Here is an 18,048-nt window from a genome sequence, read left to right as displayed (position 1 = left end):
CTAACAACTTAGACTAACAAGAAAATATGCATGGCAACTGTGCTCTCTATCTCTCTAACAGTATGACCATAGAAAACAGAAAAACCACCAAGAGTCATAATCCGTTGTATACAGATTTTTTCAAATGTTTTGAAAGCTAAATGGGAGAAACTGGGTTTGCAATTGACACTACGTGTTATTGCATTAGTATATTAAAAAAAAAACCCAGCAAAACCACCAAGCGTTGTAATCCATTGTATACATAATTTTTTTCAAATGTTTTGAAAGCTATAAATTGGAGAAACTGGATTTGCTGTCTAAATATGGTAAAATGACACTACATGTTATTGCATTAATATAACACTATTCATTAAAAATTACTACATCTATTTTTTCTTTTTAAGTATTTATGACAAACTTCTAATATCATTCTTGATGTTCATTATAATAAGAATTAAACATTTGCATTATTCCGAACTTAAATGAGTCGTATTGGCACAAAACGAGTTCCTGACAATAACCAATGATTAATTGACAGTGCATTTGACATATGATAGTTGATTCACAAAAGCTTCAATGAAAGTGTCAATCTGGTTGGCAAACATGTCACCAACTGTCCCGACATGAAAGGATGAAGATGAAATGTCCAACATATTCTGAAAAGATTCCTCCTCTAAATTCAAACCAATTGTGAAAATCTCAAAGGAATCACTCATTAGTTTGCTAATTATATCTTTTGATTTTTCATCAATATCAAATTTGAATTCCGAAATAAATAAAATTATCTTTTTAGCAGAAAATCTAGCTCCATTGTCTGTATCGTTCGATAAATTGACCACATGACCAAGTATGTCACTAAAATTTGAAACTTTTGTATTTTCGCGGGGTAAATAAGACATTCTCTGTATTGTACGGGATTGTGTTTCATTTGAATAGCTCTGGTTTAAGAATCTGACATCAACTTGATCGGCGAAGTTTACTAACGATAATCGGAGATCAGCATTATCTAAGCCAATCATATTCAGCAGTTTGATCATAAGTGGAGGGATCACGGTTGTTAAGTCTGTAGTATCCATATCCCGTGAAACATCTACTGCAATCAACACGTCTGTTTCATTTGATTCGTGACAAACTGAAATAAATATACTAACAATATTATACATTAGGCCAAAAGGACAGAGTAAATATGTAAACAACGTTAATTTCGTCACCTTTAAATAACAAAAATATGTATATGAGCTGATAGACAAAACACTGTCAGCCAATCAGAAGACGCGTTACGTTCAAAATAAAATTATTTCCTCATAACACGAATAACCTTATGGTTCAATTGTTGATTAACTCTCAATATTTATCATAATATACTATATATTTCTCAGGAAAGTTGCCTTCGTTTTATTAAAATCTTATAAAATAAATCACGAGTTCATTGACATGTTTTTATCTAAAGTAATAATATCATTTGTTTCATTCATTTCAGATTTTTTAAAATTCACTTTAAACTAACATTTAAAGAAACAAATGTTTTTTGTTTTAGTCCAAGTAGTTATCAAAGGTACCAGGCTTATAATTCAATACGCCAGACGCGCGGTTCGGCTACAAAAGACTCATTGGTGACGCTCAGATCAAAATAGTTATAAAGCAAAACAAGTACAAAGATGAAAAGCATTGAGGACCCAAAAACTAACTACGAGATGCATTGTGTTTTCATGTATGGTAAGATTGTTGTCGCATTGCCCTTCTATTTATTGTTATATATCCTTTTCTAATTTGCATCTCTCGATCGGTTTGAGAAAGATTATTCTTCTCCCCAGAGACAACGTTTTCCTGGCAAAATTTAATAGTGGCTTCAAATTGTTTTTAAAGTTTGTATTTCATATTGTGACGTCGTGAAAAATGCACCTGTTCCCGATGATATCACATATAAAGAGCAGAACTGTCTGTGGATCTTAGAAACAGAAGGATTACTTTTCTTTAGATGTCGTCTAAAAATTATCAGAAAAACATCCTCTACTGTATTTTGTGTGTAATGGTAATACTGTAGTCTCAAGAGTTATATGATATATATCTAAAAAGCTCGAAAAGCCTCGTGTTTTAAGCTTTAAATTTAACTGTCTCAAACGGAGATAACGTATTACACTTGATGCAGTGTTGGAGTATACATTCTTGAATCACAACACCAATTAAATATAGCTTTTTTATTATTTAATAAGGCATGTCCACTGATGTAGCGTCTGGCGTATGTACAAAATTTAGTCCTGGTATCTATAATGAATTTATGTAGCGGTTAATCAGTTGATTTTTTTTTAACATGCAATGGAGAATATTTCATTTATTCATAATTATGTCATGTGACTATTCATTTCTTTGAAGCAGATAACATTTTTTTGTTAGGATTTAAGACGTATAGTGCTTCTGTACTGGCCAATTCTGGAACAGGTTTGAAACTGCCGTTTGTCCTGCTTTATTTTTTAACAAAAATCCCTACCCAATTGAGTCAAAAACTGGTTCAGTTATAATCAACATTGACGAAATATCTTACCATTGCAAATAGGGTGTATGAGATCTAGCAGCATCCGATTCCACAGTCGATCACTGATAGGCGGGTAAACGTCTGCCATCTGTTTTGTTATTTTACTTAGGTAATAATGCGACACATCCTCCCCTAAAGCCACCACATGAGTTTTTACATCATCTATATCTACTGCTTTTAAGTCTTGTGGTGTTGTCGTGAGTCCATCAGCTATGACTATGAGGTACTTTTTAACCTTAGTATAAGAAACCTTGCGATCTCTCTTTTTCAGTAAATTCCCAGCTTCTTTAATACCTAAATGAAGCTGAGATACGTGGCCTTGATATTTAAGATTTGAAATGATTGTTGGTAGATCTGTTGAGTTACTAAGGGATTCAAAATTGTATTCAACGTTTGCATTGTTTGAAAAGGATATAATTGCAATCTGAAAATGGTTATCGTCAATCATCCAGGATTTTGTTAAATTTATTATATATTGCTTTTGCATTTCAAAAAATTCCTTCCCCATACTTCTGGAACTATCGACAACAAAAACGACATCACTGGGAAATGGTGTACATAAATCTACAATTGGATGGATATCTGTTAATTATAAATGGTGTACCATGGCGCATTGTAAAATGTTATTTCAATTGCAGACATTAAGGACAATGTTGTTATTTATTTGCGACCAATTTATACATATTTCTTTTATTTTCTAGAAAGATTTAGCTAGTTCTTTAAAACATACTATTTTAACATTTGAATCTAGCATGCCGTTCCTTGATTTTCTTATTAAGCCACATAAAATTTGGGGTGCCAGTTTTTCTTGTCACCCTCACAAATTGGTTGACCTCTATGACGTGTCTGTTTCTCTTCTCATTTCAACATGTATTCGAGATCTTGAATCGCTAAATTCAATGATGTGGGTTACATGTAAGTCTATTGATTTAAAGATCATATATGTTCCATTTATTTGCAACTGAACTGAGTATAGATTTTAATCACAAGTTATAATTGTTGACATAAGAGGTTTGCAAATACGTATTCGCTTTATTATTACGTTCATTCAAGTTTCAAAAATGTGTTTTATTGCTATGTATATTTATACTAATATCGGTAACTAATTATTCTTTCTATTTTAAATTGTATTTCTTATGCAGGTAAACTCAATCAATAAACATTACACATGTAGTATGAGCTCAAAGTAACAAATAAGTTCGTTTTAAAATCATTATTTTTTTTTTTCATAAATATACCAGAAACAAGTTTCATAAGCCATTTAATCTCTTATTATAAATATGTTTTAATTGTAACTTTACGATACCTATCTCACAGATTTGTCCCGAAAAGTGGTCTGGACAACTACATTTATAACCAGTCCAACCAATGGGTACACATGTTCCGTTGTTCAAACAATTAATGTCTTTACAGGGATCTACATTCACAAAAGAACACAATATAAATTATCATAGCTTTAACATGTTTATATTCATTTATAATTTAGGGCAAAAATCACAATATTCGTTCACTTAAAAATTGCACATTCCTTGCACATAGATATCGCTGATTATTCATATGTCAGTTAAATAAAAAAAATCTATAAAATGTTTCAATTCGAAGAAAATTAATTGACAAGAGTTCAAACATCGGTCAACGCTATGTATTTAGAACACCGTGTGATACATCTACTGACGATTCTTAAGAGACGCTTTACAATACAATGTATTTAGAAAATAAAATTCGATTATGTTTGTTTTACCAGGTTTCTAGGGATTCCCAATATACTTCAATTTCATTTCATATCTTACCGTTCAATACTTCATTACAATATTCAGGTTTACACAAATTGGGAACATACTGCAGTAAATAGTTATCAAAGGTACCAGGATTATAATTTAGTACGCCAGACGCGCGTTTCGTCTACACAAGACTCATTCGTGATGCTCATATCAAAATACTTATAAAGCCAAACAAATAGAAAGTTGAAGAGCATTGAGGATCCAAATTTTCAAGAAGTTGTGCCAAATACGGCTAAGATATCTATGCTTGGGATAAGAAAATCCATAGTTTTTCGAAAAATTCAAAATAATTGCAACACAAAAAGTATCCCTATCCGTAGATATCAAGAATCCCAGTAATTGTAAGACTTGATAAAAGAATAAGTCACCAAACAGGATAAACAGACTTATAAATAAATATTACCTAATCCAAGATCACAAACTTGACCACTATTCTTTGTCGAGGTTCCTGCATTATCATCACTGCAGTTCTGCAAAAAAAGTCAACTGCATTGTAACTCATTTTATACTGCACTCGTTCTATTTGAGCAGTCAAAATGCGTTGACCGCATATTTCTATGTCATAACAATTATAATGTCTTTACAGGGATCTTAGAAAGGGGGAAAGGCAGAGCCTCGCCTTTCCTCCTTTCTAAGCCTTATCCTTACATCGTCAATGCACTATTATCGTCTATGTCAACAGTGTTTTCAATATATTTATTTCACTTGTAACCTATAGCTTAGATATTGTAAATTTATTTGTGTATTTGTTTAATTGTTATTAGTTTGTAATGCTTTATACAGATATAATCAAATGTCGACACGTTGTTGATGGATTGCAGAATAAAATGCAACAATTCTCAACATGAAAGATGAAAGTTATATTGTTTATTGTAAGGGCTACATAAAACCACATTCTAACCTTTTGTCATGTCCAATCATAACATGTATTGATCATGTTAGTCTTAAGAAGCATTATGTTTACCATCAAAGGTTGTCTATGTTATGTCTATTTTCCATGAGCATTTAAAACCGTTAATGAGCGAAGGAATATAACACATAATACAACATGCCCACAATATGTCCCTTACATTAACCATTATAAGTTATTTTTGTCAAAATGACTTTCTCCTCAAGTGAATATGAATAGGCCTGCAAAATCATGTTATTACAATACATTATTAAAAAGTCGTTTTATGATAAAAAAAAAAGTACACTTATAAAACACTAAGAACTCCTAATTAGAATTTTTCTGCTCCGTACATTATAATAATGATTTACATCAAAGCGTTTAAATCATGGTTTTTATGTTACATATACCAATTTGTGAAAAGGAATTCTGGTGTTTACTTATATAAAAGATATATTTGTCATGACTGTTACCTGATGCCTATTTAGTGTTTGTGTTCAAAATTTTGCATTAATTGCTGTTGAAAAGGGTTAGACTCGGGTAATCGTAACAAAAAGTTTAGATTGCTCTTTTGAAATAGACAGAACAGACAGGTCATTTCTTATGAATATATTTATCTATCAGTTCATGCTTATATCACTACTAATTATCATTATTTTGTAAAACCCATACTACGTTATGATATATCCTGTTGATGCGTTAAACGTTTTGTAAACTTTATATTTAAGTGTTACCATTGTCATAGATTTGAAATTGAGTCCAGCAGGATACCCGTATGAGTTGAACTCTTCTATTCCTGTTGATATGGCAAGAAATGTAACCGATTTATCTACATGGTGAACAGAATGAGCTCCACTAGAGATTCTAAGCTCCGTATATTTGATATCGTGTCGTCCTTCGACTGCATACCATTTCGTTGTAGGTAATTTTTGACCGTCAAGAAGTAGCCCGGATATATACGTCTCTGCAATAACAAGGGCTAGTGAATTGATTAAATCTTTACCATCGACTGTTATCGTAGAAAATGTATAGTCGGATGAAAACTGTTGGATTGGTGGAATAAGTATCATCGCTGGATCTCCTAATTTCCCTCTACATCCACCATTTGCAAACAAAGCAAGGGATATTGGTTTATCTGCTGAAACTGTATTCGATGTTTGATCTTGCAAATTAAACGTATGAAAATCTCCTGATTTAGTTAGCCGTATAGGTATTTGACCGGATATATTTACAAGTGTATTGTGTTGGCTAGCAACTATCCTGTAAGTGTCAGGAGAACTACAATCCGGCATACCTATGGTAACGAAGTCTTTTCCCCATTTTTCTATTGGAAGCATTTGCTGTACTAAATGATCACAAGCACCTGCACCCACATTTGCACAAATACTACCCCCAAGAACTGTTACAAATTTATCTGCAAATATGTGAGTCCCTGTAAAATCACCACCACTCGATGTTACTGTTAAAGTTTGGTATTTGTTAAGGTGAAAATCAAAGGATGACCCAGAGCCATATTGATTTCCTTCAACAACTATTGAAGGACTTAGCTTTCCTAGTGTTATGCTTATTTTTGTTTTATCATCCGTTCCAATAATCATAAAAGTTGACATTCTAGACCACGATAAAACATAGTATTCCTGCCCTAAAGTGTCGATTGGTAAAGCAAGAAAAGCATCAGTAGAATATTGTTCTTTGTTGATTGCATACACTATTATATCATCATCAGCCAAAATACGAATCCCTTTATTTTCTAATCCAGACGTACCAATTATAGAGACATCGATATCTATCTGTTTAACTGTTCCTTTTCGACTTATCACTGATTTGGAAAAAAGCGAATTTAACAATGGTGTTGTTATTTTCACGTTAACGTCCTCATCTTTATCGGTTGTTATAAAAAGTTGCACGTTTGGTCTACCTACATTTGGCATAAAACCGAGAATGAATTCTTTTCCTCTATTGTCCATACCTTATTTAAAAAAATAGAAATCAGAGATAATCAGTTCTTACAATGTTTTACTTAAATTAAAGTCTTACTTTTGTTGTTTAGAAATGTGTCGAAACATAATTAAAAATTAGTTAACAAACTTCAACCAAAACTATTTTTGCCAATAACTCAGAAAAAATGAAAACGTCACAAGTATTAAAACTTACCTGGACAATCATCTTCATTACACAGACGGGATTCGATAGCAGTGCCTTCACAATCTAGTCCTCCATATTGTGGATAAGGGCTGTCGCATAATCGCTGACGAAACTTGGTTCCCCCTCCGCAGCTCACAGAACAATCACTATAATTAAACCACGCTCCCCAGCTACCATTAACTGTTGGACATGCTCCTTCGTTGCAGGTTAAAGAATCGGTGTTTGAGCCATTACAAAATAAACCTCCGTTTTCTGGCGTAGGACTGTCACATAACCGATTTCTAGTCACTGTGCCATTACCACAGGTTTTAGAACATGCACTTACATTTCCCCATAGTCCCCAGTTACCATCGATACTTGGACAGTTCCCTTCGTTACACAAAACTGTATTAGTAGACTGACCTAAACAATTGTTTCCACCATTAACAGGAGGCGGGTTATCACAAGTACGATTTATAATGATATATCCATCGCCACATGTTGTTGAACATGATGTTATGTTCGACCAAGGACTCCAGTTACCGTCAGTCACTACTGAATGGAAAGATAAAATTGCATTTTTTTTAATTAGTTAACATTTTTTTATTCATGATTTCTGCATTTCAGTTTTTAACCAACTCAATTGATAAACTGGTAATATTATAGAGCCAGGTACATCAATACATTTCAACGACATTGTATATTGGTTTAATCCGTGTTTATTGCCAGGTTTTAAAGGAATAATGAAACCATGTATCCGCGTGTCAACGGAATTTGCTTTGCAACTGTATTCGGATAGTCATTTTTCATTTCTTAGGAAGTCTGTTGTTCGTTCACCGTCATACGTATTTTTTCTGTTTGTTTTGACTGAATGTGGAAGCCAGCTTTTGTAAAATTGAGAATGGAAATAAGGGATTTGTCAAAGAGACACCAACCCGACCAAATTTACTCCCATACATGGTTTTATTATTGATTTGGTATCAACTTTATCTATTTATAAAGTAGTTGACACAGGAAATGGTACATACAAATTTTAAAAGAGTATGTGAAAAATGTACCTGTAGTTGTCAAAACAGCTGGTAGGAAACTCAGGACAAATAAAATGATACCAGTATCCATCTCAAGAAATTCACACAAGATAAACAATCCAAAACTGCAATATACAAGCAATAAAACTGTAAATGTAGAATGACTAAAATGGAATGAATGATGATGTAGTCTGCAGCATGTACGTCAACATTTTAATCTATAATTAGTTCTAACAGTTCTAATATAAAAATAGCTACAACAATTGAAATATTGGTGTCCAATATTTTAAGGGAAATTTAAAAAAAAAAAAAAAAAAAATAAACATACGTCAAAAATCTAGACAGGCGACATTGTTTCTATCTCTCTCTCTCTCTATATATATATATATATATATATATATGAGGCATTCAACAAATTTATATACGTCAGAGTTTAATGATTTTAAGAAGTCAATCAATTTCATAGAAAAGATTGATCTGTTTTACCTTTTTTATTGTAATTATTCTTTTTTACTTTTACCTGATGGACTAAATACAAAGTAATAAAGAAGTACAATTTTGAGCTTTTTTTTTAAAACATATGTGTAATCATTTTCTATAAAGAACTTTCCCTAATTTATTCTATATTGTATAAGTGCAGGTTGATTTAGAATTTGACATACAGTTTATATCATTTTTATAGATGACCTCGGGTTTATCATTGGGGTTTAAACTTGTCTGATTGTCGGCTTCTTTACAATCTAGTTTTGATTGATTTCATTTTCTTTTTAAAATTGATCAATTCTGTGTTACAATATTTATTTTTAACTGCTTTGTGTAAATTAATTCATCATTTATAATTGATGATAAAACAATTGTACACCAGACACAATTTTCGGCAACAAAAAAACTACCAGTGAGATTCGAAACATAAATCTGATAAAGGTTAAATAAACATCAACTTACCTGCTTTTAATCTGACATACAAATTGATCAATCACTTCAGGTACAACTTTAGAATACAGGAAGTTAAATATGGTTGGCTGAGCATACTTCGTTACATAGATAAAGACATTTAAACTACTTTATAAGCGTGAATAAACACTTGAAAATATTGATTTGAATGTCTATGTGTTTGAAAGTATTATTTCACTTGTATACATTTGCCAATAAAATTAAATATTTAAAATTTTACCTTTGTATTTATACACTTGAAATAGTTTTTAGAGTAAAGATATACAACATTATCCAAAGCTTTTAACCAATTGCATGTTACTTCCTTTTTTCCAATACGTTCCGATAAACTTTACGTAGAAATAAAAATTTGAATAGACTCGTTTCAAAAGATAAAGTAAATAAGATAATGTTTATATCATAATTATTCCTCAAACATTTCATTGACGTTAATCTTCTTAACTTACTAAAGATTGTTGAATACACTGTCGACCGAAGTAAATCAAATATCTCACTATAAATAATACCGCATTTATTTCTAATAGATATTGATATTCTTCATACTTTAAATAACAGTAATATTCTTAATATGTATACAAAGGTGTGGTTTGAGTCACAATTAGACAACTCTCCATCCAAGTCACATTTTATAAAAGTTAACCACTATAGATCAAATAACGTTCTTCAACACGGAGTATTTTTTTCAACGAACAGCAAGCGTAAAAGGACTCCAAAATTACAAGTGTAAAACCCTTCAAATAAGAAAAACATGGGTATAATCTATATAAAATCACATATGAACCACATCAACAAACGACAACTACTGTATACGAGACGCCTGACTTAGGATAGATGCAAACAATTGCCGCATTCATATTATTCAAATAATCAGAAGATTTAAATATATGTTTTACTCGTGTATATCTGCGATTTTTATACGAGTTATCGTTTAGTGCAAACATATTGTTTTCCATGTAAACTTTCAAAGTATTTGATAGCTAATCGTATGGTTGACAACAGTGGCAAATATATCATGACAAATCATAGTACAACTTGTAGATTCTGTGGTGGGGGATTGTCTAACAAGAAGAGCAGGAAATTGTGAATATCATCAGAAAGGATAAATTGGATAGGGACAGAAAGTTGGGCTCGCTAAAGGTAACCTTCGCACCTTTTAAATGAGTGGTTGCATGGATAATTATCGAGAAGAGACCGGTGCAGACTGTCTACAAAATACATTGAATTTAGCGTACAAATTGAGAACAACGAGCGTGACCGCGAATGTGTGCACCCGCTTTTTCGGGGTTGTTTTAATGGCTGGTCAGAGGACACCATGGGATGACCATGCTCCTGACCCAAACTTTATTCTCCATAAGTGTTAAAGATATGTTAGGACGATCGACATTAGCAAAACTTTTGCCGCACCGTATATATACGGCATATTACTTAATCTTATTTGTATGCCCCACCTACGATAGTAGAGGGGCATTATGTTTTCTGGTCTGTGCTTCCGTTCGTCTGTGCGTCCGTCCGTCCGTTCAGGTTGAAGTTTTTGGTCAAGGTAGTTTTTGATGAAGCTGAAGTCCAATCAATTTGAAACTTAGTACACTTGTTGCTTATGATATGATCTTTCTAATTTTAAAGCCATATTAGACTTTTGACCCCAATTACACGGTCCACTGAACATAGAAAATGAAAGTGGGAGTTTCAGGTTAAAGTTTTTGGTCAAGGTAGTTTTTGATGAAGCTGAAGTCCAATCAACTTGGAACTTAGTACACTTGTTGCTTATGATATGATCTTTTTTAATTTTAAAGCCAAATTAGTCTTTTGACCCAAATTACACGGTCCACTGAACATAATAAATGAAAGTGGGAGTTTCAGGTTAAATTTTTTGGTCAAGGTAGTTTTTGATGAAGTTGAAGTCCAATCAACTTGAAACTTAGTACACATGTTCCATAAGATAAGATCTTTATAATTTTAATGCAAAATTAGATTTTTTACCCAATTTCACGGTCCATTGAACATGAAAAATGATAGTGCCAGTGGGGCATCCGTGTACTTTGGACACATTCTTGTTTTTTCATCTAATGATATACAGTTTGCTATTTCTGATACTTTATGATTGTATCGGACCTATCAAACATACTTTGTAGTCCATCTAAATAGGCCCGACACATAAAGTATCAGAAATAGCAAGTTTTCGAACAAGTGTATTGTTCATTGTTAAAGGCCATACGGTGACATAAGTAGTTATTTTATTGGTCATTACATCTTTTGTGGATAGTTGTTTGATAAGCAATTATACCACATCTTCTTTATTTTATAATCACTAGTAACTGTGTAACAAGTTTCTGTACATTTAATATTTTAGTTTAGAAAAACAAAATGGACGACCAACCGTAATAAACTTGTACATATTAAATGATTTTTTTATTTATTTTGTAATTAATGTTTTTTTTAGGTCAGTTGTCAAAATGATATTAGTGTTTGTTCTACCAATATTTCTATCATGAGCTATTACGGCCGAAGGTATGCATTTCTTCTTAATATATTAGCACCCCATTTTGATATTCACGTGTTATTTGGACTACATTATACATGTAAATCAGAAGAAGAACCTTAAAAGATATATGAAATACTATTATCTAAGTAAAATTGTTGTACTGCAAGCTGACAAACTATCGAGTTTGTCATTGACAAGGGAATTGGAGAGTTTTTACCTGCGTAATGTTTATCTGAATTATCAACGTATAAATCAAGTCTTAATTCGTTGACTACGTCTTTCTATCAGACTTTCTGTAGAAAACGTTTGTCAAAGTGTTCTTCGCTTTTATTACAGGGAATTAATTTATACCAAATCTGCAGCCTAATAGTGTTTATGTAATTTAATATTAACCTAACAGTAACAGTATCGTCAATATTTTACACTGTTTTTCTGGAGCTTGATGCTGTTGAGCTGTAGCTTGTACGCAATTTTAACATCTGTCGTGCAGCCGCTTTCATTTTGCATATTGTTTGAACTCTTATAAAACCTATTTTACAGGGAAAATCCAAACATATAAATCCTTAACATTACACTAATACAAGAACTTTCTCCCAGTCAAAATTAACATAATTTTGGAAAAAATATTCAACAGTTACTCTTCAGTACACGATGCATGCAGCGACTCCAGTACATACCCGGTATTGATTAGAAATTTATTTACAAAGGAGGCTTTATTATTATCCGATTGTTTATAACAGAATTATATTATGTTTACCAGCAGATATAAGATTTATAATTGAAGAATCAAAGAGTGTAGGTGTCAATAACTTCCAAAAGAATTTAGATTTTGTCAAACAATTCGTGGATGATTTTGTAATAGGAAATAGCGCAGAAAAAAATCATTGCACTTGCCGAATTCATAGGAAATGGTTTCCTTTTTAAATGATGTAATGATAAATCTAGTATTAAATCCAATGCAGACAACATAAACTATGGCTATATTTGGATGGCTTTAGATGGATTTGGCTATTTATTTTAGGTATTTTTGACAAATAGCTCTTCAACGGTTTCAGTACTTATCCATCTTCGGATTTCAAATGTTTGGCTTTGAGCGTTCCTTATGAAGGCAAACCCAGAAAAGCGCTTCGGACGCAAGAGATTATCAAACGTGATGTTTTCATTTTTTTACACCACTGTGTCGATACCTCTGCTGGGGGACTATCAGTCCCCGAGGGTATCATCAGCTCAGTAGTCAGTACATAGGTGCTGGCATGATTTAACAAACTTTACTTAAATTGTCCGTTTATAAATTTTGAAATTATTAAGAAACTAAGGTTTCAACACCCACAGGCAAAGTTGGCTTTAGATGGATTTGGCTATATATTTTAGGTATTTTTAACATATAGCTGTTCAACGGTTTCAGTACTTATACATCCTTGGATTTCAAATGTTTGGCTTTGAGGGTTCCTTATGAAGGTAAATCGAGTAAAGCGCTTCGAACGCAAGAAATTATTAAACGTGTTGTTTTCAATTTTTTACGGGCAAGATTTTGAAATGACCCTGGCTTTCGCAAGAAATAGCATATTTCAAAACGTAAATGGAGCCCGTGTCTTCTCATTGAACATTTGATGTTTTTTACTGACGGTCATCAGCTTGGAGTAATTGTGTACGCAGTGGGTGTAGGAAATACCGTTGATAAGACCCAGCTCAATAGAATAGCAACAAACCAAAGCTACGTATTTATGGTGTCCAGCTATGCTGACTTGGTTGGTCAAGTGTACCGTGACATAAAATCTAAAACTTGTACTGGTAAATATCTAAAGTAAATAGAATCAAATACAAAATTCAAGCTAAAATGTTGTGTATGACATATTATGTAAGCTGGCATAAAAGATTATTTGATAGTAATAGAAAATACATAACAAAAATACTAAATGAAAATCAAAACGGTTAGTCCGTAATCAGATGGCACATCAAGAGCTCAAACACACCAAACCAATTTAAAAACAAGCGCCATATTCCTGACTTGGAACAGACATTTTTTTATTGCATATTATTAAAACCAGCTTTTAAACTATTTTGACCTGAGCGTCACTAACGAGTCTTATGTAGACAAAACGCGCATCTCGCGTAACAAATTATACCCCTGTTACCTTTGATAACTATTACGATAGTATTACAGTGAACATGGTTATGATACTGTTAGAAATACGTGGAATATGCCGGGTAATACGTAACTTCTATAAATTATTGCTACCTAGTTTAAACACAGTTTGTATCGAATTTTTGATTGGATATGCTTGAAACAAGGATACAAAATTCCTAGATTGAATATGTTTTTCCACCCGATGCAACTGAGGTTTTCATTTTCAATAGGTGTTAGGTACTGTAGGGGTTATGCTGTTCAACTGTGGACATGGTATATCATGTTACCATATGGTATCGGGTTTAACTATAGGAATAATAGAACATAGATAATAATAATTGACCAATCAAAGTCACACAGTTGGTATCAGCATCATCGGCGTATTTTGGCATCCATATTGAAAAGAAATCACAGTAGGTTTATGAATTTGAATTATACCCTGAAAACACAAAAGCAAACTTGCATTAAAACTCCTTAATATATAGTACAAAGGAAGGCGGCTCCAAATTTCATGAACATTTCGTCTTAATCGGACCTATGTCGCCTCCCCTGATTTTGAGATTTGGGAAATTTCCACACATTTTCGAACTTATATTCAACTCCGGGCTTTGAGATGAACAAGTATTGTAATACTATATTATTTACTTGTTTCAACTTATGAACATGATGAAGTGAATGACTATAACTTAAAGTCGGATAGTTGTCTTAAATTCATAGTCGGATAGTTGTCTTAAATTCACGTAATTTAAAAATATCTCGAGGCACGTTATATAATCCTTGAGTTCACTAAAAAGCCGACTTGGCGATCTTAAAGTCTCTAAGCTACTAAAAACTAAGTGTTGGTCGCCATTTGGCGAACATTATTTTTACAACTGGACTACGTTCTAAAAACCCTTACCCGGATTTTAACGGGTCTGATTCCGGTTACGGATTCAAAATATCTTCAGCGATGCGCTTGAAAGTAAGGTGATTACCGACTGCAGCAGCACCAAACAACAATCATTTTATTAACCATGTCTATTTTGATACAACACTAAGTCAAAGAATACAGAATATACTATAAGATGAGACCTTCTTCTGTTTCTTTCTTTTTGTAACACTGGTTCATGGTTACCTTCTGGCGCATGCCGGATATGAGATAAAAATAAATGATTCGGCACAGCATGTCGTTAAACAAAACATACAAATACATACTAATAAAAATATCAGGTTTAGAAAATAAGCCTGAACATATAGCTCTACTGAGCTTTAAAAGTTATTACAAACATGTGACCATAGTCTTGGACTTTCAATTATCTTGTAAACAATGAAAAGTGGTTTCAAAGTATACAGATTTTTGCCTAAAATTTTATGGATATGATTACTACAAGATTACTCTGACGTCCAACGTCTGTTTTGACAGAAAAGATTAGGCCATGGGACGTCAGAGATAGTCCCATATCAAACAAGTAGATATTTACCCGTCCAAACTATTGTAGCGGAATCGGTTTTTATATATTTAAAATTATATGTAGGATGGCTCATTTCAATTTACACTTCATTTTCATTGTTATTATTTTGCTTACATGTTCGTATCCAGGGTAGACTAAAAAGTGTAGTCAATTTCTATTGGTTAATCAGTAAGGGTTCTCGGTGTTTTACATAAGATAAATGATTAAAAGCTTTTCTTTTCTTCTCGGTAGTAATCAATAGTTGTTTAGATTAAAATATATTCGAGTGCACCTTTATATACAAGTTTGTATCGAAGTACGCGGTTGGTTAAAGTTGTTATTTCTTCACCTGTAATTAGTATATAAAGTAGATTTTTTATTCATTCGGGCGCTTTATCGTATAAGCCAAGGTCTGTATAAGACATAATCGTCATTTGGTTTGAATAAAACCACCGTTGTTTATCTTTATTATTAAGGGCTTACGGGTGTATTATAACCCGATGTCTTGAATAAAACCGATATGCTTTATTTCTCAAGGTGATTCTTCGTTGCTTTATTTTGTCCTGTGTTAGTCAAAACCACCGTTGTTTATCTTTATTATTAAGGGCTTACGGGTGTATTATAACCCGATGTCTTGAATAAAACCGATATGCTTTATTTCTCAAGGTGATTCTTCGTTGCTTTATTTTGTCCTGTGTTAGTCTAATTCCACAGCGTGTTGTAGTCAGAATTGAGTAAAGTAGGTTTTATATTTTGGGGGGTTTGAATTAAATATTTAATGAGATTACGATAAAGGTTTAGGGTATTTACGGTAAAATTCCATTTGTTTAGAAGCCGAAACTTAATATTCATTTTACATTTTTGATAAGAGCTTTTACATTATTATACAATGTAATATTTTATGTGACTTTGATACTTTGTATTGTTATTGCAATATTATTTACATCTGTTGATATTTTGAGAGACCTTATTAAATTATATAAACTTACTTATCTCGATCTCTTCAGCCAAGGAGACTCAGGGCCCAGTGGTTCGAACCTTTACACGAGGTTAACAGACGGTTTTATACAATTTATAGTCGGAAATATCAAGTAGACTTGTGTTTCGGGAATTAAATATTTCCGAGCCATAAGATCAATTACGCTTGATTTAATATAATTGTCCGATTACAGGTGTTTCAATTTGTAGTTAACTTAGGGATATTGAGGTCAATGTCAAGTATTGATTTGTCGGTGTACTTATAGGTAAAGGTTGGTTCGAGGAGTAGACACGTGTATTCACGGTATTGTTATTTTAGACACACGATACAAATGAACTCGGCATTACAACATTATACAATGTAGAAATATCTGTAGCTTTAGAGGCTGAGTTAACATTATAGCTGACTTTAACAAATAAAACACACAGATAATAAAAGAAATATATTTTATACCTAGAAAAATACGGAGGTCAAACTGTCTCCTGTTACACTATATGCGCTGCTTTCTTGCTTCTGGTGCTGACTAACGGCCTTGGCATTATATATGTAACAATTTGTTCATTTTTATACAATCTTATATGCTATCATGTCGTCGTCTGCGTCTTCCTAAGACACATTTAGTTTCCGGACAATAACTTTAGTTTTAGTGAATGGATCTCTATAAATGTTTACCAGAGAGTTAAATACCACTAAAGGAAGGTCGTATAAGGCTGCGCCTGCAGGCACCAGGTTCATTTATCTCTTCATTTATGCAAGTTTCATCAACCTGCAACCTATTAGTTTCTCATATTTAGACAGTTTTCACAGTGACCCATCGATTCTTGCATTCGAGGATATTAGAAACAGTTTCTGTCAGACCACTAAATCATAGTTTATAATATGAATATTCATGTCATATATGCTATTGTAAAAAACAAACATGCAGTCATTATGCTATGAATTTTATAGCCTTTTTCCATTTCCCTAAATCTGAACTCCAGCCAAATAAAAATATGTGTGGTTCCAGTTTTCCGACCGACCCTAGTATAAACCTGTCTATGCTGTCCCCGACCCTAAAACTTTTTTTTTTCATTCTTGGAAAATATTTTTTAGACGATCAAATCTTCAGGACTTTAAATTCAAATAATTAAATTCATTGATTTCTGTTATTTGAATTTCCAGCAGAAGTTTTCTGCTATGGCTAAAAGTAAATATATGGTAACAGAATGCAAAAAAAATCAACTTAAACATAACAAGACTGTTTATTTTACAACCAAACACATGTAAAAATGGTAGACTTCTGGTAGTGGCGTGTATAATACCGAAATAAATTCAGATTTTGACAATCCAAAAGTTATTTTTTTGTTTAAATGAAAAAAATGTAGACCATTCGACCCTCCTTTTTAAAAGTATGTTATTAGAACCACAAATATGTTTTTATTTGGTCTCATGAACTGTGTCCCTTGAGAGCTTCAAAATACACTGTATTTGAAAGGAGTGTAGCATACAAAATATAAGTAAGAAGATATGGAACAATGTGGTATGAGTGCCAATGAGACAACTCTCAATCCAAGTCACAATGTATAAAAAGTAAACAATTATAGGTCAAAGTAAGGCATTCAACACAAACCCTGAGCTCACACCAAACATTAAGATATAAAGGGTCCAAACATGACAAATCTTAACACAATTAAAACAGAAAAAAAACAACGGTCTAATCTATTTACAAAACGAGAAACATCTATGAATCATATCAACATTG

At 32.6% G+C, this 18,048-nt stretch overlaps 2 protein-coding genes across 2 annotated transcripts in view; one reads left to right on the top strand and one right to left on the bottom strand.

Moving 5' to 3' along the window:
* Positions 1 to 18,048, top strand: part of LOC143052175 (calpain-5-like) — a 151,596-nt gene that overhangs the window by 52,607 nt on the left and 80,941 nt on the right. The window lies entirely within an intron of this gene.
* LOC143052170 (uncharacterized) lies at positions 312 to 8,457 on the bottom strand. The gene is made up of 7 exons (XM_076225127.1): positions 8,365 to 8,457; positions 7,337 to 7,861; positions 5,917 to 7,151; positions 4,697 to 4,763; positions 3,819 to 3,929; positions 2,522 to 3,076; positions 312 to 1,111 (listed from the first exon to the last, which is right to left on the bottom strand). Exons 1-7 carry the CDS (start codon positions 8,423 to 8,425, stop codon positions 507 to 509), a joined length of 3,159 nt encoding a protein of 1,052 aa, XP_076081242.1. The 5' UTR covers positions 8,426 to 8,457; the 3' UTR covers positions 312 to 506.

The sequence above is a fragment of the Mytilus galloprovincialis genome, chromosome 11, assembly GCF_965363235.1.
Source record: "Mytilus galloprovincialis chromosome 11, xbMytGall1.hap1.1, whole genome shotgun sequence".
Taxonomy (NCBI): domain Eukaryota; kingdom Metazoa; phylum Mollusca; class Bivalvia; order Mytilida; family Mytilidae; genus Mytilus; species Mytilus galloprovincialis.
Note: the sequence above shows the minus strand (reverse complement) of the source record. Positions and strands in the feature narration are given on the sequence as shown.